We start from the raw sequence: 27,548 nt of genomic DNA, 5'->3' as shown, positions 1-27,548 counted from the left end.
TGAATTCTTCAAGTTGTCAGAGTTAAGAAACACTGGTTAAAATGATTTGGGTAGCAAGTAATTTATTACCAGTAATTTACCAACTATCCTAGTTAATAATTTTACTCTACTTATAATGTGGTACATAGGGTTGCACTTACCTCCTCTAATTTATTCTGCCTACAGGGAAAAGAAAAGGTAAAACCAAGAGGTAATTTCTTATATTTTATGTCCTTTGTCTCCATAAAGTCTGCAAGACAGTTGGCCACATATTGAAATAGCTGGAAAGGAACACAGGCTAACTATTATTTTAATGGACCAATAATATCCCATAATGATTAATACAAGATGCTTGTTGTATTTCCTTCCACATAAAGATTCTAGGCAGCTCACACTGAAGAAGAGGCAAAACAATATTATCAATTATCTACATGATTAATTCTTAAGCATGCAAGCAAAACACGGAATCCTTGAACCCAGTTCTAAATATGTCTTCCTACATCAGTGTAACTGACTTGTTACCATTTCAGTAAAAATGAATACGATCAACCTCCAGACATTTGGAGCTGTAATCTCTCAGAATCTGTAGCCATCAGGAGCTGCAATGCTAATATAGGTAGAAAATCTATGTGTAAAACCTGCCCCAGTCAGGTCCCTTAGGAAAGAAAGGTTGCTGATTACAGTAAAGTCAGGCTAGAGCTAAGATTCCTGCGCAAAAGATTACAAATTTCCCCCCTCATCCCTGCCCTCCCCCCATGACCAATCCCTCTTCAGCCAATGAAGAGCCACATAGGGGTTTTAAAAATCGCTGAGATGTCTGGGACAATCCACATTCCATTCTCAGGTTTTGTGGCCTTGAATACTGGTACAAGATGTCATCCCCCCTCCCTATTTCCCATCACATCCCCATTCATTGTTCTGTCCTCTCCCACTGAGTAGCCTCAAAGAGGCTCAAAAGTCCAACAGAAGCCAAACATAAGCTGAACAAAGGAAAACTGAACTTCTAACAGTTGACTCTCTCCAAAGGTTTTATCAGGCAGCAATGTAGTAATTACCGGCAATGTTCCCAGGTTCTTGGCAGACGGCCAGCAGCTTCAGAGCCTAGATACGGACAAGCAGACACGCTACAAAACTCAAACGCCAACAAATTGTCCACCACGTCTGTCCTGCGCAGCCACACCCCTTTTATACTCTGTAGGGTGTGGCCCTACGTCTCCCGGCCACGCCTCTTGGGACGTTGCAACAATTGCTGCTGTTGTTGACGACGTATTCTACGTCTCTCCCTTGCATCCAAAAGGGGCTCTTCCTCGGTGCTGCCGGCCTCTGCCTGCTGTTCTGCCTCCCCCTCTGTTTGGCTGGGGTCCATAGGCACGTCAGCCACAGTCAGTTCTTGCTGACTCACCAAGGGAGTCGGCCCCTCCGGCACGCCGCTCGTGCCAGCTTCCTCCTCCTCCAACTCATCTTCCGAGTCGGTATGCCATGATAAAGCACCCTCTGGGGCCGGGGTCACAACATTCATGTTTATTGCCCATTTGTTCCCCCTTGCCCCCTCAGCCCTAACTTTTGATGGCAGGATGCTGGCAAGGTGCCAAGCCGAAGATGGCAGAACTTACACTATGTTACTTTGGTTATTTGAGCTCTCCAAGTAGAGAGAAAGAGTTGTTAACTGACATGAGACCATCCTCCTTCAAGCAATGTTTTCCAATCTCAGCCCCTTGAAGATGTATGAACTTCAACTTCTAAAATTCCCCAGCCAGCATGGGAGTTGAAGTCCATACATCTTCAAGGGGCTGAGACTGAAAAACATTATCCTGGAACAGGGGTATCAAACTGCCGGCCCACGGGCCGGACAGGTCACAATGAAACCACACCCACCCCATTGCCAGCAATGGGGAAAAAGCTCCAGTATGTCACGTGACATCACGTGATGTTGCGAGTTTGAAATGTCTGTCGTAGAGGTTCCATGACTCTGCTATCCAGGGGAGGGTCTGATAAATTAATCTGTAAAACCACAGGAATATATCTGAAGGTGAGATTCCTGCTCTCAATCTTACACCAGATTTAGGAAGTCCATTTGCAGATACTATCATCCACTGAGTTGAATGTAGCAACTCCTACTGAAATATCCAGAGTTTGCAATGATTAAACAGGAAGTGTTATATGATGCAGTATTTATGTATGTCATGCTTCAAAATCCAGGAATCCATAAGAACAGATCTCAAAGGGATACAAATCTCAAAGCAATACGCTACTTACATCTGTTCCACTTCCCTGTATGATTTCTTTAGGTGTTGGGTAGAACTGACTCTCCATTTGTACATGTTGTTTTCCTTCTTCAGCTACTTTAACATGTAGGACTTTAAATTTGGAACCACCCAGGTCCAAAGCTATGAACTCTCCTTTTTCTGTAATAGTGAAGTAATAGTGAGTAATGATTAATTCTTCTACAAATTCTTGCCAAACGATGCTTCTTGAACCTCAATAGGTTTTTTATATAGAGATTGGATAGGGCTATTGGATGCTGCCATGTTTGAAGAGACTCTAGTCTACAAACCCATGAGCCTACATTTTGTCTACAAAAACATTTAGTCTATAACATTTTAGTCTACAAAAACATGAACCGTGGTGATGCAGTCATTAGAATGCAGTATTACAAGCTCATTCTGCTGACTGCCATCAGTTTGATTCTCACCGGCTCAAGGTTAACTCAGCCTTCCATCCTTCCAAGGACAGTAAAATGAGGACCCAGATTGCTGACTTTGTAAACTGCTCAGAGAGGGCTGTACAGCACTTTGAAGTGGTATATAAACAGTGGTGGGATTCAGCCAGTCCGCACCACTTTGGCAGAACCGGTAGCTAATTTTTTGTTGCCCAGGCCCAGAATGGACTTCTGGAAGCGCCATCCACACAAAGAACATATTTGAATCCCACCACTGTAGATGCTACTGCCATTGCTATCTATAAAGACATACAAGTTTCTTAAAAGACCAGTTGCTTGTGATTCCCCAGCCAATGCACCTATCAGGTGAATAATGCCCCAAAACTATGAGTAGAACTTCATTGCGGACTTTCATCACAAACATTAAAGGTGTCACAATATCAAGAAGTCATTTGAGACTTAAGCTATTGGCTTAAGATCTAATGTCAGAAGGATCCTGGTATGCTAGGATTTCCTCACGCCCACCCAACATCCCCCAGTTATCTGTGAATGTCCAATCAGGTGCTTACATATTGTTTAGGAAACAGGTGCTCAATTTCCAGCTCTGTATATTGTTAGTTGACCTTACCTGGCTGTAGCTTCTCACAAGGCTCAGCTGGGCTTCCATCCCCCACCCACACTTATTCCTTATATTCTAATCTTTCCTTCCCTCCCACTCCCCACCCCCCACCTCAACCAGGCTGTCAGCTCATGAAGCTTGGATAGGTGAGATGAAGCCATGACAGGTACAATGAGGACATGATAGTGATAGTGGCTATTAAACAAATCTGGCTTCCCCCATCGACTTTGCTTGTCAGAAACCAGCTGGGAAGGGCATAAATGGTGATCACATGAACCCAGGAGGCTGCAGCCATTATAAATACGTGCCAGTTGCCAAGCACCCAAATTTTGATCACATGACTGGGGATGCTGTGACAGTTATAAGTGCAAGGACCAATTGTAACTTGTAACTGCCATTGTAGCTTACGATGGTCGCTAACTGAATGATGACAACCTGTTGGGTTAAAAGAAAGGCCTTACTTTTTACCTGAACCATCAGGAAGTGACCTCACAAAAGTTGGTAGCATTTTTACTGTAGCTGTCGGATTGGTATCTCTTCCTAGACCTTTCGCCATCTCTGCTTGGAAGCGAGTCATCACATCGTGTAAAATATCATCCGAAAGGCGCATCTGATACAGGTACCGGTCAACCTTGGAACAAAATATACCAGCTACACATTAGTTTGAATTCCCGGAAAAGTGACATTTACTTACTTATCTGGTCGGAATGACCCTTGGTCCATAAAGCCTCTTATTATTATAAGGGGATGGGGGGGTACAGGTACCAAGCTTTTATTGTAATCTGCCAGTAGTCTCACTAGTACTCTGGGGATTTGCACTTAAGGACGGTGGCTTAGTCAGCCTATTCAACCAATGTGATTATCCGTATCCCCAATTTTGTGGATTCATTTCTCTCTCTCTCTCTCTCTCTCTCTCTCTCTCTCTCTCTCTCTCTCTCTCTCTCTCTCTCTCTCTCTCTCTCTCTGTCTCTCTCTCTCTCTCTCTCTGTCTCTCTCTCTGTCTCTCTCTCTGTCTCTCTCTGTCTCTCTGTCTCTCTGTCTCTCTGTCTCTCTCTCTCTCTCTCTCTCTCTCTCTCTCGTAGGGAATATATGTATGGGTGCTTGTGGGAGTGAAGGTAACTCCGATAAAGGAACACAAATGGAACACCTTCCAACCTTTGGGAAGATGGAAAATGCCATCAAGTGAATCAGAACATCAATGGGGGAAAAAAGCTTCTGGGAGGCCAAGTCTTCCATTCCCACCCTGAAATCATCATTTCCCCCTTGAAAATATCAAAAATGCCCTCCAAATTGTACTGCTAATTTTGGGTGGCAAAATTAATGCATTTTGACACTGCAGTTTCAGGGTCCTGGAGGCATTACAGGTGGGAAAGAAAACAGTTTTGCTGCTTGCCTACTTTTAATTCTGAGAAAAGGAAGGGGGGGGAAAAGGTGGGGAGAGAATCCCCCAAATCAGCCACTTCATTTATGTCTTCTGTGGCAGCTGCTTTCTTTCTTTGTTTTTCTTTTCTTTTTCCTTTATTTCTTTAACAGCTCAGGCAGAGTTGGCCCAAAGCACTTTGCAACTTGGAAATAAAGTCCAGATAAAAGTGGAAAGCACACCAGGTGGAGATGCGCAGTCTGGACTGGGAGAAGAACCTTCCTTCAGGTTTGGTGGTAGGGCAGCATCTTTCATGTTGTGTGAAGGCAATGAGGCTTGCTTGGGCTATAAATTATGGAGAGAACAGTTTTGCCTCCTGTAGGCAAGTTCCAGCATCTCCTGCTTGGAATCCTCTGTCTAACCAAAGAGCTATCCCTAAAAAGAAGCAAAGTTTATTGTCAGGCAGGATTTTATAATGCTTGGTCTTCTAGACCAGGGGTCCCAAACCTGTGGCCCATGGCCCGGTAGTTGTTGTGATTCAGGGTCAGTCTGTGGGTTCAGCAGTTGGGTCGGACGATTCAGAGGAGGAGGAGGGGGGTGTTGGAGAGCTTGCAGAGGATAGCCTTGAGGCTCCGCAGAGCCCTCAGCCAGGCCCCTCCCATCTGGTTACGATGCAGACCCAGCTGTGTGAGCCTGACAGCGTGGATGAAGATGACCCACAGCTGGCCCTGTTCAAAGACGCCCGATGCAGGAGGCAGTCAATCAGGAGTAAACAGAGGAAGGCAATGGGGCACCTCGGAAGGAGGCAGAGAGAAGCCACATTTAAAAGGGGAATGTGTGGGAGGGCTGGTTTGCTGAAGGGAACCATTTGAATAGCTCCTGTTTCATGATTCGTGTCTTGTTTTGCTCTGTTTTATGTCAATAAATTTGGCAGGCTTAGTTCCAGCCTCTTGCCATTTTGTAAAGGGGTTGTCCCTGGCTTTTCTGCAGGGCCGGTAGTAGGCTGGTACAGAATAGTAGTGGGCCGTGACCTACTGGCCACCAGGCCGCAGGACAGGCTGGCCAGTGCACGCACGTGTGTGCACCCACACACACACACTCGTGCTAGCGCCGCAGCTGCAGGGTGTGAAAACAGGACACTGCGCCTTGGGGCACAAAAACGGGATGCCGCCATGCCTCGGGATGCAAAAATGGGCAGAAACAGGGCGCTGTGCCACGTAAGAATGGGGCAGGGCTAGCGAGTATCACGCAAGCGCTAGCCTCGCCCTGTTTGCGTCACGCATGTGCTTGCAGCCCCATGCACCACGCACGAGCATGTAAAATGCTTTCCCCTCCCTTTCCCTCCGGTCCACCAACCGAAAAATGTTGGCAACCTCTGTTTTAGAGTTTGTGGCATACTTATTCTGGGCTACCCATCAAGGAATTTGTTTGGTTCGATCTTAGTGAGAGAATGCTGCAAGTTTATGTGCCAGAGTGTGGAAACTGTAGCCCTCCAGATATTGCAGGTTAGATGTTGTCCACAGCTGCAGCACACCTACCCTGAACTTGGAACACGGAGCACCCATCAAGTCAAAAAGCTAACTTAAAACTGCCCGTTACTGAGAAATGCCTCTGAGGTTGCAAATATATTTGGAAAGAAGATGGATTGGGGAAACAATGTAGGGTGTCCCTAGAAATTCATCTACCTGGATATTTCATAAATAGAGGTCTGCTATGCAGCCAATCACTTTCATTCACACTGCATTTGGGATGATTTTATCCAGTGTCATTACTTTTGAAGCCAAATAGTAAGGATTTAAAGTGCTTACACAGGGAGAAAGGGAGGGAGAGAATGATTGTTAGAAATTAAGGAGGGGCCCTATTAGAAAAGATCTTGCCTTTTATTGGGAAAATGCCCATAGACCACATGGCTTTTTTTTTTGAGCCCCCCCCCCCGAGGTAGAATGACAGAATAACAGAGTTGGGAGAGGCCTTGGAAGTCTTCTAGTCAAGCAGGAGACCTTATATCAGTGATGGCGAATCTTTTAGAGACTGAGTGCCCAAGCTGCAACCCAAAACCCACTTATGCACCATCAGGTGCCAGGTGGCCGTGGCCCATTGGGTGGGTGCGGCCCATTGGGTGAGCGTGGCTGCGGTGGTAACGGCAGACTGGGTGGGACTAAAAAGTTCAATCAGTCAATTCCAACTTTGCAAGATCCTTTTTTTCTCGAGAAGTTGAAATTGATTGATTGATTGAACCTCTTTTTTTTGCACATGGCGGCAGAGGCCTAAAGCAAAAAGGTTTTATAAAACCCAGCTGAAGGCCTAGGACTGAGGCAATGGCGCACGCGCACACAAAGAGGGCTCTGCGTGCCACCTGTGGCACACGTGCCATAGGCTCGCCACCACGGCCTTATATCATTATGGACAAATGGCTGTCCAATCTCTTCTTAAAAACCTCCACCCACAACATCTGGAGGCAAGCCGTTCCATTGATTAATTTTTCTCACTGTCATGAAATTTCTCCTTAGTTCTAGGTTGCTTCTCTCCTTGACTAGTTTCCATCCGTTGCTTCTTGTCCTGCTTTCAGGTGCTTTGGAGAATAGCTTGACTCCCTCTTCTTTGTGGCAGCCCCTGAGATATTGGAATACTGCTATCATCTCACCCCTAGTCCTTCTTTTCACTAGACTAGACAGACTCAATTCCGGCAACTGTTCTTCATATGTTTTAGCCTCCAGTCCTCTAACCATCTTTTGATGCTTTTCTCTGTACTCTTTCCAGAGAAGCAACATCTTTTTATAACATGGAGACCAAAGCTGGATGCAATAATCTAAGGGTGGTCTCGCTAAGGCTTTATATACCGCCGGCAAAAGATTGCCGGCGGGTAACACCCAGGGGGAGGGCCTTCTCTGTGGGTGCGCCTGCCCTTTGGAACCAGCTGCCTGTAGAGCTCAGGACTGCCCCTGACCTTTGTTCATTCCACCAGGACCTGAAGACCTGGCTCTTTGAGCTTTCTGGCCAGGACTGAGAATTTTAATTGTAATTTTATTTTAATTGGGTTTTAATTGGAGTTTAACAGGGGTTTTATTTCATTCAAGGACTAAATTTAATTATTTTAATTGTTCTTAACTTTTGTAATTTGTATTGTTATTTTAAATTCCTTGTGAACCGCCCTGAGTCCTACGGGAGAAGGGCGGTATATAAGTCCAATAAACATATAGCAGCACTAATAGTTCACATGATTCTGATTCTATCTCTCTGTTAATACAGCCTATGATTGCATTGGCTTTTGGGGCGGCTGCCTCACACTGCTGGCTCATATTTAAATGACTGTCCACTAGGACTTCAAGGTCCCTCTCGCAGTTACTGCTGTTGACCCAGGTTGCACCTAATCTGTACCTGTGCATTTGGTTTTCCTTGCCTAAATGTAAAACCTTACTTTTTGAGTTTCTGGGAATCAGATGAAACTTTGCAGATCTGGATGAGTTATCTGAATCAGTTCTGTTGCACCCAGCTTACTTTTACAATCTGGTTTTATGCACACACTGAGTCAGAGCCGTGACCTCTCATACCTTCTACTTATAAGATAGGAAGAAGCTGGTACAATACACTTGAGTCTAACATTTGTATTGTCTTTTTGCAGGGAGAGCCTTCAATCCTTTGATCCTTCCTGGGAAATCAGATTAAGGAAAAGTGATGTGAGCACATTTTCATGCCTTCCATTTCCAGTTTTATTAAAAACTGGGAACCTGGCGAAGTAAACCTTTAAAACAAAGCTGTTCTTATCAGTTGGCCCAACTGTTTTCTGCATTGAAAACAGTTATTATGATTTATTTGATTTTTGTGGAGCACTTATGCAGGAAATCCTCGACTTTCCAAACTTCATTTAGTGACTGTTTGAAATTACAACAGCACTGAAAAAAGTGACCAGTTTTCACACTTATGACCACTGCAGCATCCCCAAGGTCACGCGATCAAAATTCAGACACTTAGCAACTGACTCGTATTTATGACAGTCGCAGCGTCCCAGGGGTCTTGTGATCACCTTTTGCCACCTGACAAGCAAAGTCAGTGAGGGAACCAGACTCACTTAACAACCGTGTACTAACTTAAGAATTGCAGTGATTCACTTAACAACTGTGGCGAGAACAATCACAAAAAGGGGCAAAACTCATTTCACAAATATCTAACTTACCAATAGAAATTTTGGGCTCAATGTGGATGTAAATCGAAGACTGCCTGTGTTTTAAAACATGGACATATAAATTCACCATGTTTGCCTTGATGGCTACATGTATTTCAGGGGAATTGTATTTCCTAGGAGGAGGCATGTAAACAATGGGAAAGTATATTATTATTATACAACACAAAGCCAGATGTTTAGACTGGATTTGGCATTTTTATCCTCCTATCAAGTCCTTTGAATATAGAATAACAGAGTTGGAAGGGACCTCAGAGGCCTTCTAGTCCAACTTCCTGCTCAAGCAGGAGACCCTATACCTGTTCTGTACCAGCCTGCTACTGGCCCTGCAGAAAAGGCAGGGACAACCCCTTTTACAAGAAGGCAAGAGGCTGGAATTACGCCTGCCAAATTTATTACTACAAAAACAAATGGAACAAGACAAACCAAGAAACAGGAGCTTTAAGAAACATGAACTATCCGAGCGGTTGCCTTCAGCAAACCAGCCCTCCCACACATTCCCCTTATATAGAGTTCAGGGCATGGCTTCTCTCTGCCTCCTTCCGAGAAGCCCCATTGCCTTCCTCTGTTTACTCCTAATTGACTGCCTCCTGCGTCGGGCGTCCTTGAACAGGACCAGCTGTGGGTCATCTTCATCCACACTGTCAGGCTCACACAGCTGGGTCTCCGTGGGAGGGGCCTGGCTGAGGGCTATCATCAGCAAGATCTTCAACCCCCTCAGCAAGGTCTTCAACACCCCGCTCCTCCTCTGAGTCGTCCGACCCAACTGCCGAACCCACAGGCTGACCCTGAATCACAACACTACTAGACATGTCAAACTCGCGACGTCATGTGACGTTGCGCAATGTATCGGGACTGTTTTGCCATTGGCAGCAATAGGGTGGGCGTGGCTTCTTTGTGACGCATCCAGCCTGTGGGCCAGCAGTTTGACACCCCTGGCCTACAACATTCCAGATAAGTGGCTGTCCAGTCTCTTCTTAAAAGCCTCCAGTGATGAAGTGTCCACAACTTCTGAAGGCAAGCCATTCCACTGGTTAATTGTCCTCGCTGGTAGGAAATTTCTCCTTAGTCCTGGGATGCTTCTTTCCTTGATTAGTTTCCATCCATTGTTTCTTGTCTTGCCTTCTGTTGCTTTGGAAAATAGGTTGACACCCCTCCCCCCTTCTTTGTGGCAGCCCCTCCAATATTGGGAGACTGCTATCACGTCACCCCAGTCCTTCTTTTCACTAGACAAATCTAATTCCTGCAAATGTTCCTCACGTGTTTTAGCCTCCAGCCTCCTAATCATCTGTTGCTCTTTTCTGCTCTCTTTCGAGAGTCTCAACATTTTTTTAATAATATGGTGACCAAAACTGGATGCAGTATTCCAGGTGTGCTCTTAGTAAGACTTTATGAAATGGCGCTAATACTTCATGTGATCTTGATTTTATCCCTTTGTTAATGCAAGCTAATCTAATCTAATCTAATCTAATCTAATCTAATCTAATGTAATCTAATCTAATCTAATCTAATCTAATCTAATCTAATCTTTCACTTGTGGAGTCCCTCAGGGGTCGGTTCTCTCGCCCCTCCTGTTCAACATCTATATGAAGCCGCTGGGCGAGGTCATTCGTGGTTTCGTGGTAGGGTATCATCAGTACGCTGATGATACCCAACTTTTTCTCTCCACCCCGAACCAACCCAGCGATGCCCTCGCCGTGATGTCCCGTTGCCTGGAGGCGGTCCAGGTCTGGATGGGGAGAAACAGGCTTCGTCTCAATCCTGCCAAGACTGAGTGGCTTTGCGTATCGGCATCCCGGGCTAACCAAACTATTCCACCTTTAATGATGGGGGGTGAGGTGTTACCCCCCGTTTTTTTTTTTTTGCCCAAGATGGCGGCGACCACAGGCGGCGTTCGTTGAGCTCTGCGGTGAGCCTACACAATGGGGACTGGTGAGGTTCACGAAAGCCCAGCCGAAGGGCATATTCGGAGGGGGGGTGTAAGAACAACAGGCTAGCACCGTTTCGCGGTGTGGAGCCTTTCCCCCCCCCCTAGAGAAGTAGAAGCGGCAGCGGCAGCAGCCGGGCGGCCTGTAGCTTGCCGCTGATCAGCTGGTGCTCAGGATCAGCTGTTAGGCGCTGTGCTGATTGCTCGCTCTCCCTTCCTCGGGTGTTGTGGAAGCTTTTCAGATTGAGATGACTTCGGCAGCCTAGGATCCTACTGCGGACCTCTGGATGGATCATCAGGCGCCTGAACTCGGTTGGAGGGCGCCGTCTGCAGCCGTGTGGATCTCTCTGTTCCTGTCTGTTGCTCCTGGCCTTTCCGCTTATAAAATGGCTGCGGATTCCCGTCTCGGCGTGGAGGCTATGGGAGAGACTTTTTTGTCTCCTTTTTCTCAGAGGATGATGGAGATTTGGCTGCTTGAACCTGAGCATCTGACATTTATAACTGAGCTCCCTGCAGCCCTAGAAATGGATTTGTGTGCTGGATGGTCTGCTTGCTACTTTCTAAGATGGACTGGATGCTGGAACAGGATTTGGGACATTTTTTCTCCTGTTCCCGTGACCTCCCTATGATGTTCCGGAAGGAGTCTAGGACAGGCCGTGGTGAGAGGGTGGCTCTGGACTGGCTATGAATCCCCTGCTGGTGTGAGAGACTAGCAAGGTGGACTTTTGCTTCCCCAGCAACGCTGCCCCTATCCATCCCAGGCTGGATTTCATGGCTAGGTGAGAGGACAGTCATGAGCTCTTGTCTGGACCGGCTCAGGTGAGAGCAGAGCCGGATTGGCAGACTGCTGGATGAAGACATGTTCTGGACTTAATGTTCTTTACATCTGAACTAACATCCCATCAGCTTAATAACTTCTGACCCCATTTGTGAACAATGGCTCATATAGACAGTTCCATCTCATGGCTCGTTTACAATACTCTGGATCGGACTTGTGCGCCCTTAGAGGGGTTTCTCCCTCCTGGATACGACCAGCCTTCTTTTCTAACATTCCCCTTGATGACGGACCCAATTGCTGGGGCTCCGAGAGGTGGCTGGGCTTAACTAGGGGCCTCGAGTGGAGACGTACTAAGAGGCCCCTGATAAAATTTTTAGCCGGTTATTTTAAAAGGTTAGGGAGGGGGAGGGAGGGGAGGGGAGGGAGGGAATCTTTAACCGGCACTCAGTCGGGACCTGTTAGAGGTCCCGGCGGGACGGGGTCGGGGGAGGTGGCAGCTGGTTCTGGGAATGTGGGGGTGGGGCTTCAAATCCCCACGGCGATAGGGAAAGGCAGCAGGTGTTTGCGCGGAGGGCCATATCAACACCTGGGATCGCGCCCCCGCTATCTCCGAGCGGTGGCGCGCTCCGACCCTCCGGTTAGCACCCTCTTACCCGGGGATGAGGGTGATCAGGCCCCTGAGCTCAGGTTGGTCTATTTTAACGCTAGATCCGTAGTCAACAAAGCTCCCCTCATCCGTGACCTGATCGAGGAGGAATGTGCGGATCTAGAGTGCATCACGGAAACTTGGCTGGGCTCGGAGGGAGGGGTGCCTCTCACCGAGTTATGCCCGCCGGGTTTCCGGGTGCTGCACCAGCCGCGGGCTCAGGGCAGGGGTGGTGGAGTGGCAGTGGTTATTCGGGAGACTCTGTGTCCCCGGGAGGCCACCATTGTCCAGATGGCCGGGAGTGAATCCCTCCTCTTGAGATGTGGTCCTCGGGTTCAGTTGGGCTTGTTGCTTACATACCTGGCGCCCAGCTGTGTGGCAACAGCCCTGCCTGAGCTGCTCGACGCCCTCTCAGGGTTGGCAGTGGAGTTCCCAAGGCTTATAGTCCTGGGTGACTTCAACCTGCCGTCACTGGGAGGGTCGTCGGAGTTAGCTCGGGAGTTCATGGCTTCCATGACAGCCATGGGCCTGACCCAGGTTATTGAGGGCCCGACTCATGAGGGGGATCATACTCTCGACCTGGTGTTCCTGTCTGGACAGTGGTTGGATGATCTGGGAGGGGGTTCCCCGTCCATCACCCCTCTGTCATGGTCAGATCACCACCTCCTGAGGCTGGTTTTCCATCATGCCACCCCCCGCCGCTGGGCGGCGGAACCGTCCAGGTGGTTCCGCCCCAGGCGCCTAATGGACCCGGATCAGTTCCAGAGGGCGCTTGGGCCTATACCTATCACCCTTACCCACAGCCCAGTCGATGCTCTGGTGGAGGCCTGGGAAACGGCTGCCACCAGGGCACTTGACTGCGTTGTACCCATGTGACCTCTGACCCGGCGCAGATCCCGCTGGGCCCCATGGTTCTCTGTGGAGCTCCGGGAGATGAAGCGTCAGAGACGAGGTCTAGAGAGCGGTTGGAGATCCAGCCGATCCGAATCCGACCGATTGCAGTTAAGAACCTTTATAAGGTCTTATCTTGCGGCGATAAGGACGGCGAAGTCTAACTACTTTGCCGCCCTTGTCGCGTCTGCAGATAATCGCCCGGCCGCCCTGTTTAGGGTGACTCGCTCCCTCCTTAACCAGGAGGTGAGAGAGGATCCCTTGCAGGGACGAGCCGAGGAGTTTAGTCATCATCTGGCGGACAAAATTGCTCGGATCCGGACCAGTCTGGACTCTGACTGGGCAGAGTCTGACGTGGAGGAATCAGGCGGTCTTGAGCACGTTATCTGGACTGAGTTCAACCCTGTTTCCCCTGATGATGTGGACAGGATCATGGGGAGACTGAGCACCACCACCTGTTTGTTGGATCCGTGCCCCTCCTGGCTAGCTTATGCGGCTCGGGAGGGAACACGAGGCTGGTTCCATGCAGTAATAACTGCTTCTTTGAAGGAGGGTGTCTTCCCTGCCGCCTTGAAGGAGATGGTGGTGAGGCCCCTTCTCAATAAGCCTGCTTTGGACCCGGCTGTTTTAAACAACTATCGTCCAGTCTCCAACCTTCGCTTTCTGGCGAAGGTTGTTGAGAGTGTGGTGGCGCATCAGCTCCCTCTGTTCCTGGAGGAAACTGATTATCTGGACCCGTACCAATCGGGCTTCAGGCCTGGACACAGCACGGAGACGGCATTGGTCGCGCTGGTGAATGATCTCTGGAGGGCTAGGGACAGGGGTTGCTCCTCTGTCCTGGTCCTATTAGATCTCTCAGCGGCTTTCGATACCATCGACCATGGTATCCTGCTGCGGCGTCTCAGGGGGTTGGGAGTGGGAGGCACCGTTCTACGGTGGTTCTCCTCCTACCTCCAGGGCTGCTCGCAGTCGGTGTTGACAGGAGGGCAGAGATCCTCCCCGAGGTCTCTCATTTGTGGAGTCGCTCAGGGGTCGGTCCTCTCGCCTCTCCTGTTCAACATCTATATGAAGCCGCTGGGCGAGATCATTCGTGGTTTCGGGGTGGGGTATCACCAGTACGCTGATGATACCCAACTTTTTCTTTCCACCCCGAACCAACCCAGCGATGCCCTCTCCGTGATGTCCCGGTGCCTGGAGGCGGTTCAGGTCTGGATGGGGAGAAACAGGCTTCGTCTCAATCCCGCCAAGACTGAGTGGCTGTGCATATCGGCATCTCGGGTTAACCAACTTATTCCACCTCTAACGATGGGGGGTGAGGTGTTACCCCCCGTTGATAGGGCTCGCAACCTGGGCGTCCTCCTGGACTCACGGCTCAATTTTGAAGACCACATAGGAGCCGTGACCAGGGGGGCTTTTGCACAGGTTCGCCTGGTGCGCCAGTTGCGTCCCTATCTGGACCGAGACGCCCTACGCACAGTTACTCATGCGCTTGTTACCTCCCGTTTGGACTACTGTAATGCTCTCTACATGGGGCTGCCCTTGAAGACCACTCAGAGGCTTCAACTGGTGCAGAATGCGGCCGCGCGAGTTGTAATGGGGGTCTCCCGATACTCCCATGTAACACCTCTACTCCGCGAGCTGCATTGGCTTCCGGTTGCCCTCCGGGTGAAATTCAAGGTGCTGGTTATTACCTATAAAGCCCTACATGGCCTGGGTCCGGACTATTTGAGGGAACACCTGCTGCCGGCATCAAACGCCCTTCGCCCAGTGCGCTCCCACAGGGAGGGTCTGCTCAGGGTGCCGCCGGTGAGATTGCCGGCGGGTGACACCCAGGGATAGGGCCTTCTCAGTGGGAGCGCCTGCCCTCTGGAACCAGCTGCCGGTGGAGCTGAGGACTGCCCCCGACCTCCGATCATTCCGCCGGGGCCTGAAGACCTGGCTCTTTGAGCTCTCAGGCCCAGGCTGAGGAGAAATTTTTTAATTGGGGTTTTAAGTATACAGGGTTCAATTTAATATTTTTTAATTTGGTTTTTTAACTTTTGTATGGGGGATTTTTTAATTTCCTGTAAACCGCCCTGAGTCCTCAGGGAATAGGGCGGTATATAAATTTAATAAAATAAAATAAATAAATAAATAAATAAATAAATAAATGATAGGGCTCGCAACTTGGGCGTCCTCCTGGACTCACAGCTCAATTTTGAAGATCATATAGGAGCCGTGACCAGAGGAGCTTTTGCCCAGGTTCGCCTGGTGCGCCAGTTGCAACCCTACCTGGACCGAGATGCCCTACGCACAGTCACTCATGCACTTGTGACCTCCCGTTTAGACTGCTGCAATGCTCTCTACATGGGGCTGCCCTTGAGGACCACTCGGAGGCTTCAACTGGTGCAGAATGCGGCCACACGAGTTGTGATGGGGGTTTCCCGATACTCCCATGTAACACCTCTACTCTGTGAGCTGCATTGGCTTCCGGTTGCCCTCCGGGTGAGATTCAAGGTGCTGGTGATGACCTATAAAGCCCTAAATAGCTTGGGTCCGGGATATCTGAGGGAACACCTGCTGCCAGCATCAAGTTCCCTTCGTCCAGTGCACTCGCAGAGGGAGGGTCTTCTCAGGGTGCCGCCAGTAAAAGATTGCCGGCGGATAACACCCAGGGGGAGAGCCTTTTCTGTGGGTGTGCCTGCCCTCTGGAACCAGCTGCCCATGGAGCTCAGGACTAACCCTGACCTACGTTCATTCCGCCAAGACCTGAAGACTTGGCTCTTTGAGCTCTCTGGCCTAGGCTGAGAATTTTAACTGGGGTTTTATTTTCAGGGATAATTTAATCTTTTATTTGTCTTTTAACTTTGTATTTTGTATTGGTATGATTTTATAATGCCCTGTAAACTGCCCTGAGTCCTTTGGGAAAGGGCGGTATATAAATCTAATAATAATAATCTAATCTAATCTAATCTAATCTAATCTAATCTAATCTAATCTAATCTAATCTAATCTAATCTAATCTAATCTAATCTAATCTAATGCAATTGGCTTTTCTGGCTCTTGTAAGGACCCAGGATAGACAGATGTTGTTTGATGGTGTTAAAGGTACTGTTGCAGGAAATGTTATTCCAAAAGGTGCCTTTAGCAACTGACTGATGGTAATTTTGTCAATGTCAATAGAGTTCAAGTGATGTTCCAAATGTTTTAGGCAGAACCATCTTCAGTTCACGGTTTCTTCCCAGGAAGAAACGTTTGAGTGTTCTTCTGTGTTGCAGGGACTTCACAGGCATTACCTCATTATAATCTTTATAACACTTCCAATAAAATAACGGTATCGAATCTATGGTGTCCTCCCCCCTTTCCCCTTCTAAAGCAGACAATGAGACCATCTGAGAAAGAATACTTTGCAAAAAGGCCACTGAGTGATTTCATGGTTGATTCAAACCGAAAAGTCCCTGACGTAGCTTTACTTAGCTATTACATGACTAACCAGCTATCTCTAAATTAAAAAAAGAAAATTAGTTGATTTGGAGCTTCTGTTTTCAGAAGCTTTTAGGTTTTAGAAACTATGAAGAGATATCTTTGTTCTCTTCTACTAACCAAAGAAAGAGATTACCAGGTATGTATAGTGAGTTCTTTTCAGCAGCTTGTAGTCTTTGTTAGCAATGCTCATAATATGCAATACTTAAACTTTCTACACGTAGCAGTTTACACATTACCTACAGACTTGTAGTTTTTGTTAGCCACGCTCACAGAATACTTAAACTTTGTACACATACCAGAGTTTACACATTACCCATAGAGTTGTGAACTGGTCTGTTGATTTTCCCAGAACAGAAGCTTAAGACTGCGATCTTGAATTTATCCTTAATCCCCTTTGTCCTGGCCAAGAAAGTTTTGTGAGGGAGTGGTTTTTAAGGACAAACTTGAAATGGCAGCAGAGATGAATCCACTAGAAAAACTGAACCAATCCCAAGAGCAAATAACAGAAAGAAGAGGTTCTAACTTTTATAACAGGGATTTGGAAGGGGGAAAAGCAGTGGTGGGATTCAGCCGGTTCGCACCACTTTGGCAGAACCGGTAGCTAATTTTTTTGTTGCCCAGGCCCAGAATGGACTTCCAGAAATGGCATCCACCCAGAGAACCGGTTGTTCACATATTTCAGGGGTGTCAAACTCGGGCCGCATCAGCATTGCGGTTGCCCTCAGGGGGCTGGGTGAGTGTGGCCTGGGTGGGTGTGGCCTACTTTGTTGGGCGTGGCTAGAGTGTGTGTGGCCTACTGGGTGGGCGTGGCCAGCTCTACATCGTTCGCATCAAGGGTGCCTATGGGGACCCGGGCAGGAGTGGGACAGATCAGAGGGTCTCTGGCAGAAGGAGGGTCTCTGGGCCAGGGCCAAGGCAGTGGGGGCCGTTTCCTCACTGTTTCCAGGATGGCTTCGCGGGCCGCATGAAACCACTTCGCGGGCCGGATTCGGCCCCCGGGCCTTGAGTTTGACATGTCCCACCACTGGGGAGAAGGTGGACTTGGCTGTCTTGGAGTATAAGAATGTCGCTAACTAACAAAGCTAACAATAATACTAATAATAACGATGAGCTGAGGAGCAAGCAAAACCTGTTGGGAAATGGGTCAAGGCTTAGGTGTGAGTGTCCACATACGGATTTTTCTCCAGAAATCAGATTGTGGTTTTGTTTTGTTTTTCAGAATTAAGAGGGGTTGATTCCAGTTAGAGCCATGGTGAAATGGAAGGTGGAGGTCTAATTCTTTGTCCACACACATCACTTTCACTGATTAAAATTAACTTCAGAAGAAAAACATTTGCTGAAGTGGTACAAAATATCTAGGTTTCCAAATAATATGAAATGATTTATTCTATGAAATAAAGAGTAGGCTCCAGGTTCGGTTAACTGTATTAACGTGCATAGTTCTGTCAAGCTTTACAAAATCCTGGAAAGAATTTGGAAGAGAATCAACTCGGACATCTTCATAAACTTTATTGGGGTCAAAGAAGAGGATGACCTGGCTTCTATATTATAGAAAACATTGGCCCCAACAGTGTTCTTTTGTTGCTCACTGTTATGAATGACAAGCTTCATTATGCTTCTACAGCAGCATCTTTGTTCCCCAGCTACTGGGAAAGGGCATTTGCAAAATTTCTCTTCAGTGTGAGTAGCCATCTTCGGAACAAAGCAAATTCTAAACAGGGAAGGAAAGAACTGAAATACCTTAATTTTCCTAGAGCCAGTTCGCATCTCTAGGTTATTAATCATAATACATAAAATTCTGTATGACTAACTGATAATGTTTGAGCTACAGATACATTCAGGTTAAAAAGAAAAGATGCTAAAATGAAGGCTGCTATCCCGCATTCTAAAGATTGGAGCTAGATTCATGTGGTACGTCTGATATAGATTTGGGACAGGAGAATATCTTAGGTGGGCTGTGAAAAGAAGCCCCAGATTGGCCAGCAATGGTCCATACTGGCTTGGAGGTTTCAGCTCCGCATCTGGAAAGCAATAGGTTGGGAAATTTGCTTTATGCACAAGGTGTCCAGCCACACTAAGATTCACATTCTGGTTTTTGGTTTAGAGACATTGTTGGATGTCTTCCAATAACTCTGCTGAAGTGCAGATTGGCACACTATGGAACAGGGGTCTTCAACTTGGCTCTTTTATGGCTTGTGGACTTCAACTCCTAGAATTCCTCAGCCAAGCATGCTGACTGAGGAATTCTGTGAGTTGAAGTCCATAAGTCATAAAAGGGCCAAGTTTGAAGACCCCTGCTATGGAACATTAAATTACAATAGTGACTGCCAGTTATCCCAGCTGCTGGAGGTGGGGTTAATAAAATTGTCCCCCAGACCAGGGGTCCCCAACCCCCAATTTGGAGACCAGTACTGGGCCACTGCCCATTGGGAACCAGACCACACAAGCCGGTGAGAGCGCAAAGCTCCATTTACGCATGCGCAGGATTAGGTTGTGCCACATGAAACCATCCCCTCCCCCCTGCTGCCGGTCTGTGGATCTGGGAATGTTAGGGACCACTGCCCTAGAGAACCCATCTTAAGCTCACCTACATAGAAGGAGGCCCAGAAGAGATTTTCTTCTAGTGGACCTTCTCAAACATGGAATCAAGATCTTCTGGACAATAAAACAGGTGAACAATCTGACCTCATTGAATTTATTTAGTTTATCTACTTATTAATGTAAGCTTTTTTTCTTTGGGTTGTTGTGAGTATTGTGGGCTATTTCCTAAGTATGCAGGTATATCCTAAATATTCTGGCTGAAGTATGTTTCAAGGACTTAAGGAAAACCTGCTGGGTCAAGCCAAGATTTATCTTACTTTGTTTCTCACAGTGGCCATTATAAGCTTCTGGGGTGCTCATTAGCAGAAGATGAAGAATACGGTCCTCTCCTGCCACCGTTCTCCACACCTAGTATGTGCAGCTATGCTGTTCCCACTTGTTGGCAACGTCGAGTCTAAAGATAAACTCGTCTTCCACAAAAGTTTCCAATCTCTTTTTTTAAGCCATCTGACTAACTCCAACTTCCATACCGTGTGAAGAACTTCTATGTTAAATCCCTCCCCAGTCAGCTTTACCAGATGCACAGTATCTCAATTGTCTCCCATCAGTTTCCTTTTTTTCCTCATCTGAAAGAATCCCAAATAGTCTACCTCAGAGGTCTTCAAACTCGGCCCTTTTATGACTCATGGACTTCAACTCCCAGAATTTCTCAGCCAGGCATGCTGGCTGAGGAATTCTGGGAGTTGAAGTCCATGAGTCATAAAAGGGCCGAGTTTGAAGACCCCTGGTCTACCTTTTACTCATGAGGAAATTGCTCAAGCCTCTTAATCATTCTGATTACCCTTTGCTCAGCTCTGTTGTATTCTCTATTTAAATGTGGGGACTAGAATTGTACCAGAACAGTATTTCAGATGTGAATGTACTGTAGATTTGTGTAAGATCATTACACTGAAGACGATATTCTTTCCAGTTATTTTCGTATTGATCCCTAGCAAGGGACTGACCTTTTCACAGACACTGCACACTACGTCTACACCCTCCATCGCTCACTATGGCCACGTAATCTTTTTCCTGGTAGATACAGACAAGCTGAGCTTGTCGATCAGAAGGTCGGCAGTTTGGCGGGTCGAATCCCGAGTGCCGCGTAACAGAGTGAGCGCCTGTTACTCGTCCCAGCTTCTGCCAACCTAGCAGTTCGAAAGCACGTAAAAAATGCAAGTAGAAAAATAGGGACCACTATGGTGGGAAGGTAACAGCGTTCCGTGCGCCTTTGGCGTCTAGTCATGCCGGCCACATGACCACGGAGACGTCCTCAGACAAGCGCTGGCTCTTCGGCTTTGAAACGGAGATGAGCCCCTAGAGTCGGAAACGACTAGCACGCATGTGCGGGGGAACCTTTACCTTTTACAGACCTTTCAGCCTCATTGGTCCCGTGTATAAGTGAGGTTATATTCCTTCACTCTCAGAAAAAGTGAAGAGTATTTGCCATTTGATCATTCCCTCAGGTTAGAGAGCCATTAAGAGCCCTTCATAATCACTTTTAAATAGTTTAGTACTACTGTATCTTCAAGCTCAGCCAATTTACTACTTGGGCCTAATGAAGAACCTTTATGAACCAGTTAAAAAGCCCTGGCCCCAGGCCAGATCCTTTGAGAGATCTCACCAATAGAAAAGCAGGCCTATGTAGCTCAGAGCTAAACTCAGGAGTCCTTGGTGCTCTCTGAATGTTATTTTAATCTCTCTTCATTTTCTAGCTAGCACAGAAGATGTTACCTCATCCGGTAATGAAACATCTGCAAGCAAGCAATCACACTCCGAGAGAACCAAGGGCTACGGTACTTCACTTCTTACTTACTTCCACTGAAAAAAATTGTCATTTGTTTCTACTCTGCTTCTCCTTTTTGACTGGGGAAAAAAATCAACAAGGTGCCCTAGGCCTGCTTAGATAAGGAACTTTCTTAAAGTCTTCTCAAAAATTCAGTGTCATCCAGTGCTGGGATTCAGCCAGTTCACACCAGTTTGGCAGAGCCGATAGCTAATTTTTTGTTGCCCAGGCCCAGAATGGACTTCCAGAAGCGGCATCCACACAGAGAACCGGTTGTTCACCTATTTGAATCCCACCACTGGCGTCATCCACACATCTGCTGACACAGTAAAAAAATAATAATAATAAAGCTGCAGACGTTTGATAAGCAAGAATGACTTTTGCAGAACCCATGCTGATTTCTCACCAGTAAGGTTGGTTCCTGTATATAATGTGCTTAGTTATTCCTCTCAGCTTTCTGCTTCTCCCTACTTGGCCCAACTGTATGGATCTCTTCTGGGGCCCTCTTGAAGAACTAGCATCGTAGGCAACCTTCCAGTTCGCTGGGACTGAGGCCAATTTAAGGGTCTCGGATCCATTTTCTGCTAGGATGTCAGCAAAGTCATGTTTGAGCCCTTAAAATGCTTAGCTGGAAACCATCAGAACCAAGTGCTACCATAGTAGAAAAACCCAGGAATCGTTATTAATTAAAAATTAAGCAGCCAAGTGATCAAAGCTGCTTACTAGCAAAACTACCCACACTAGGGGAAAAATAAACTTTTGGTGAAGAATTCTCCCCGCCCCCTGCAACTGATTGGTTGACTCGTTTTTTTTGCAGGTGGTAGAATCGCTCCATTTCAGTGCTTCCTTAATGAGAGTTTGGAAGTCTGCATGAGTAAAAGATAAAGGGAGGTGGGTAGGGGAGGCAGAGGAGCAGAAGCCCATAAGTTATTGAAGGGCAAGAACAGATCGGAGAAATCACAAGTTGGAATAACACATGGCTCCATCCAGTTGCCCCAACTCTACCCCTAATTATGGGATTAGGTAAAGGTAAAGGTTCCCCCGCACATGCGTGCTAGTCGTTTCCGACTCTAGGGGCCCGGTGCTCATCTCCGTTTCAAAGCCGAAGAGCCAGCGTTTGTCCGAGGACGTCTCCGTGGTCATGTGGCCGGCATGACTAGACACCAAAGGCGCACGGAACGCTGTTACCTTCCCACCGTAGTGGTCCCTATTTTTCTACTTACATTTTTTACGTGCTTTCGAACTGCTAGGTTGGCAGAAGCTGGGACGAGTAACAGGCGCTCACTCTGTTACGCAGCACTCGGGATTCGACCCGCCAAACTGCCGACCTTCTGATCGACAAGCTCAGCGTCCTAACCCACTGAGCCACCGCGTCCCTATATAATTATGGGATTACAGGGTCATAAAGAGGGAGTTTAGAGCTTCCCCCTCTTTGAATAAAATTAAAGGGCATTTGATGAAAGGGCCTCCAGTTTTATTGCTGTCACATTTAGCTATGGAAAGAGATTCACTGGTCTGTCCCATTCTTACTTTATTTTCATCTCGGGGAATGATGATTCATTTAAATATCAGACTAAAAACGTTACCCCAATTGATGAAGATGTGAAAAGTAGTCCATAGGAACCGAACCACATTAAACAAAAAGATATTTATTGGACAAAACATTGGGGACAGTTCTACCATAGCTTCATGACAACTGCCGCTGCTGTTGGCTGTATTTTGCTTACGGATAAAATGGATAAAATAAGTTTCAGTTGAGAGTAAAAGCGTATATTTTGATGTGGCTTTATAAGTGGCACACCGAATTTGGTGTGCTTAGCTGAAGGTTTACCTTCTTTCATAAGTAATAAAAATAAGCAAGCAAATATGAAGGTGTCCTAGAATGTCAGGTTACTAAATCATCTTCTACGTCAGGGATCTTTTTAGTTGATACGTCTCAATTTTACGCACAACTCATACCAAGCATTTTTTTTTAAAAAAAATACCTATACATTGCCATTCTTAGTTTAGTTTATTTATTCAAGCTGTAAGCCACCCAGACTGGCAACGAGGCCGGGTGGATTATAAAGATAATCAATTAAAGCTGTTACAATTTTTTAAAAATGTTCCTCCCTCTCTCCCTTTTTCTACTAGCATTAGTTAGCAATAGACTCAGACTGCGGCGCTCCTGTTTTGCCCCAAAGAGCCAGCACAACCAGATCTTACCTTTTTGATCTGATCTTCTTTCAGCTTTGTAAAGTAAAAAGCCACAAGGTGCACTGCAAGCATGTTTGCTAGTAGTTCGGTGTTTACAGCAAGTTCCTGAGGCCAAAGCTGGATTCAATATACTGAGTAGCCGGCAGTATCCTACCACCCAGCCATTTCTCAGATGAGTCTCCAGAGCAGCAGAGCTGAAGTAAAGCCAATCCTTCTGCATGGTTCAATGATTAAGCTTCCAGCGCCTTTCGCTGCTCTCCTCCCACCCCGGGGTACCGTATAATGCTGAGCAGATGGCAAACTGCCAAGAGGCAAGAAAAAGGAATGATTAGTTACTGGCCCAACTTGGCAATGTTTTACTTTAGAACAATCCCAGTTGCTATGAGATATCCCTCGCTTCACTCAAACCCAGCACGAATTTCCTTAGGGTGGCACACGTCCAGCTGTCGAGTTTTTCATCCTACTGCAATGAAAACAAGCCACCTCAATGGGTATTATTGAATCTAAGAGTTTTAATGGGTTTTGTTCCATACGTTCTGTAATAGTTTTTCAACAAATGTGCTGTCTGAGTTTACATTCGCTAATACATATTTAATTCCTAATCCTTTCCTCTTTCCTCTAGCCATTAACAAAATAAGTCCCAAGTTTGGTAATATTTCGTTTCTTTTTCTTTCAGTCTCATAGTTAGTCTATTCATCTCTGCGCATTCTAGGAGTTTTTTTAATTATTTCTTCATCTGATGGTATCCCTTCATTTTTCCAGTATTGCACAAATATAATTCTTGCCGCTGTTGTGACATGCAAAATCAAATATAAGCTTCGTTTGTTGGTCTTTTCTGGCATTATACCTAATAAAAAAAAGTTCAGGTTTAAAATCTACATGTTCTCTGAACATCTTTTCTAGCCAGGTATGTATCTTTCCCCAATAACTCTTTACTTTGTCACATGTCCAACAAACACGGTAATAAGTGCCTGACTAATGTTTACATTTCCAACATCTATCTGACATAGATTGGAGACATCTTTGTTCCCCACATCTTTGCATTGTTTTGTTGGGTTTTTTTCCCTGGTGGATCTTAATGATTAGCCACCATCTCTGCAGAGGAAATACATTTCCCAGGAAGTGTGAGAAGTGAAATAACACAAAAATTAACTCTTTGAATGCAGGCTTTGAGGACCTGTGGAACTCAAGGGGACATAGAGCTGGTTAGGTGTGGCTGGTCAGGTTTCCCCAAACTGATATGTTGGACTAGACTGGAATTAATTAATTCCTAATCCTTTATTCTTTCCTCTAGCCATCGATAAAATAAGTCCCAAGTTAGATAACATTCCGTTTCTTCTTTTTCTTTCAGCCTCATAGTCAGTCTCATAGTCAGCATGGGGACCAGCAAGAAGACTTTTAAGTCTGGGATTAACTGCAAAGCAAAGCCAGAACCAAATGCACATTAGACTTTGAAATCAGACATGGCCATCTTTTAAGTGAGTATGATTAAAACTATGATCACATGTCTTTACCAAGAGTTGTTTTAGATGTCTGTTTGCAGTTCCAGTTTTGCGTCGCGGTGAGACAGGACACAGGAAGGCAGAGCTCTGCCTTCCATGCCCAATTTCGCCCTACCGGGGGCCCTGAAAAAGCCCTAAAGTCGCCCCAAAGAGGCGATGAAGGGGTGCCTTGTCGATCACAGAGAGACGGCGGTCTTTCCATTCGATCCAAGGGAAGCCCTCTAAACCGGCAGGGGAAAGACCAGCCAAACCTCTGCGGCTGGCCATTAGCTGCTGACAACCAAAGAACAAAAGCTTTAATTAGCACGTTTGGACTGGTTGAGAATATTGATCCTTTCTTCATTATTTTACAACTGAATTTCCTGGGAAAGGATCCCAAGAAGCTTAAAACCACCGGATGTGAACGGAAGCGGCATTTTAATTTTTTTATGGGGGACAGAAATACCCAATGCTGAAATGAAAGTAATACAAAGTACAGTTTTGATAAATCTGAGAACTGAGATAAATTGTTAAGATTTTCTCTTTGGGGAAAAAATTGAGGTGAAATATAAGAAATATAAGAAACCAACCCTTTGTTTTAAGAGTGTGAAATGGACTTTTGAATGACATCTAGTGGTGGATTTGAGTACAGCACTATAACTAGCTCCTTGGCTGCTTGGTGAATTTCAGCTTAAGGGAGGACAGCTGGTAATAAAAGAAAATATTTTGGCACATTTATCATCCTGACCTTCTTGGACTATAAATACCTACTGAACTTGGACTCAAGAGCTAGTGCGAGAGAAAGAGGGGAAAAAAAGATCTTGTGAAGTTGGAAGGCCTGACTGAACTTTTTTAGTCTCATGAACTCTGTTTCCCTGCCGCAGGAGAGAAACGCGACAGAGTTGGAAAGCAGGTTAGTGAAGAACTTTTTTTGCTTTCGGGAAGAGGGAGGGGCTGGGCGATGGTTCGCCAAGCTCTATAGCAGCACTGGGAGAAGCGGCAGGAAACGGGGCTGCCATTTTGAGAAGGGAGATGCAGGGCAATGCAGGGCGACAAGCAAGTGCTCTTCTCTGCTCAGCATCTCTGTGCAGAGCTGTTTCCCTCCCCATTCTCTATTCTCTCCAGTGGCAGCGATGGAGGGCTGACAGAGGGAGATGGCAGTCACGATGAAAGCCACGGAAGAGTTGGTAGAGGAGGTGGCGGCTGCCACCAGGCAGGTGATCTGTGCGGCGGAGCATGAAGAAAGCCCTTCCAGCGGCGCACAACAGCAGTGGAGCCTTTCTCACACACATGGTTGCCATCTTGATTTCTTGGACCCCATGATTCAGATACCCCTCTATTTGTGTATATTCACATATGTATTCCCCCCCCAAATAATCCCTTTGGATACAGAGAACTATGGACAGCTGACATAGATCTTGTTTTGCATTGTTTTAGATCACTTTTTTCAACATTGACAACTTTTAAGATTTGTGGACTTCAACTCCCACAGTTCCACAGCCAAATGGGGAAGTCCAAACATCTTATTTACCAAGTTTGTAAAACATTGTTCTCGACATTGGCAAGTCAAGGCAAACAATGCTTCCCAATTAAGCATTCCAGTGACTTAGGAGACAGTCCTGCTCCAAGGGACTCTAAACTTCTTGTGATAGCTACGTCCAGGTACAAAAAATGTGCAACGTAACCTCAACATTCCCTCAGAGTGACATTTGGCTCAGCTGAAAAATAATTTCAATTTGTTCTCTGCTTTCTTTCTTCATGTGAGGGCCCCTGCCTGCAGACAAGGGATTCATTGTCCACCAGTGACCTCAGATTCCCATCACTGGGCAACAGTACCACATCACCATGCCAATCAACCTTTTTTGCTTCTCTTTTTGCTTATGGCCTCTGGAAGAAGGCAGTAGGGTGCCCAAGTTCCTAAATATACCATCCTTGGGTGAGCTGGGTCAAGAGTGACAACTGGACATAAAACAAGATGCAATGGCAGCACTCTGTAAATATACTACTGTTGTCAGAATGGTAGAAATTAATCCCCAAGCAGTGTTTCTCAAAGTTGGCAACTTTAAGACATGTGGAGAGCAGCTATTTTGCAAGCCTCCCAATATTATAAATAGCAGATTCCTTAAGCAGGCAGTTAATTTTAGTAGTAGTCATCCCTAAGAGCCCTTCCACTAACAGAGATTAGATTTATATCCTATCAGTTTTAGATAAACTAAAAGAATGAGCTCCTCAGTTGGTCTGACAAATTTTAACATTTCTCTCGGCTTGCTATGCAACCGTTCCACTCCACCCACTGAACACAAATTCAAAACCTGCCTCTTTTGTGATAATCCCTCATACTACTGAATCCTAACAAACAGAAAGGACTTTTCTGTTCTGTGCTAAGTAACTCCAGAATTTTTTTTAACAAGGGATTAACTCAGTAGTGCACCCAATTCATTTACGGCACTGAAATGGGCACTCTTCCTAATTGCATGCACTCATTAGAGGAAGTGACCTTCACTTAGATTTCACGTCACCTGAACCAACTTAAAAGGGCTTATTAGATATTACTATGGAGAAACTGTGGGAACCTTCCAGGAATGAAAGTGCTAATCTCAGAAATATGAAGGTTAGCATTTTAGTTCTTAAAAGAACTGGAATACAAGGCTTTCATTTTGTATTTCCCAACTGCACGCTTTCTTGTCAAAAATCCAGAGCAAACAGAGGTCTTTAAAAATTGTTTATGTCACAAAACCACCACCCTAAGGTTGCTCCTGAAAGTGGAAGTTCTCAGTTGTAATTAACGAGTAGAGATGCCTTCGCGTGTATATCGTTCAAAATGTCCTATTTTTTCTGGATTTAAATGCACGCATACTAAAAACATTTAATAGATCATAAAAACAATTTTTGTTTTAAACTCTTACCTACAGAGTTGACTCTGAAAGCGTTTTTGAAAGGCAGACATCTTTGCTAGATATTTTTCCCTCCCCCAAATATAATTGTTCATGTGGAAGTCTTT

The 27,548-nt window shown here is 46.2% G+C and overlaps 1 protein-coding gene across 2 annotated transcripts in view; it reads right to left on the bottom strand.

Moving 5' to 3' along the window:
* Positions 1-23,273, bottom strand: part of LOC310641572 (hexokinase HKDC1-like) — a 57,200-nt gene extending 33,927 nt beyond the window's left edge. The window contains exons 1-4 of one of the 2 annotated variants that reach the window (XM_083364779.1): positions 23,076-23,273; positions 3,726-3,888; positions 2,236-2,384; positions 141-260 (exon numbers count right to left, since the gene is read on the bottom strand). In XM_083364779.1, the coding sequence (XP_083220905.1) occupies positions 141-260; positions 2,236-2,384; positions 3,726-3,888; positions 23,076-23,138 (495 nt within the window). In that variant the 5' untranslated portion in view covers positions 23,139-23,273. Of the gene's footprint in view, positions 1-140; positions 261-2,235; positions 2,385-3,725; positions 3,889-23,075 lie in introns of those variants that run through there. The other variant, XM_083364777.1, reaches the window with a different exon arrangement.
* Positions 23,274-27,548: the final 4,275 nt, after the last annotated feature.

The sequence above is a fragment of the Vipera ursinii genome (genome assembly GCF_947247035.1).
Source record: "Vipera ursinii genome assembly, chromosome: 5".
NCBI classification, from domain to species: Eukaryota; Metazoa; Chordata; class Lepidosauria; order Squamata; family Viperidae; genus Vipera; species Vipera ursinii.
The sequence above is the reverse complement of the archived record's forward strand: the minus strand, read 5'-3'. Positions and strand labels throughout refer to the sequence as shown.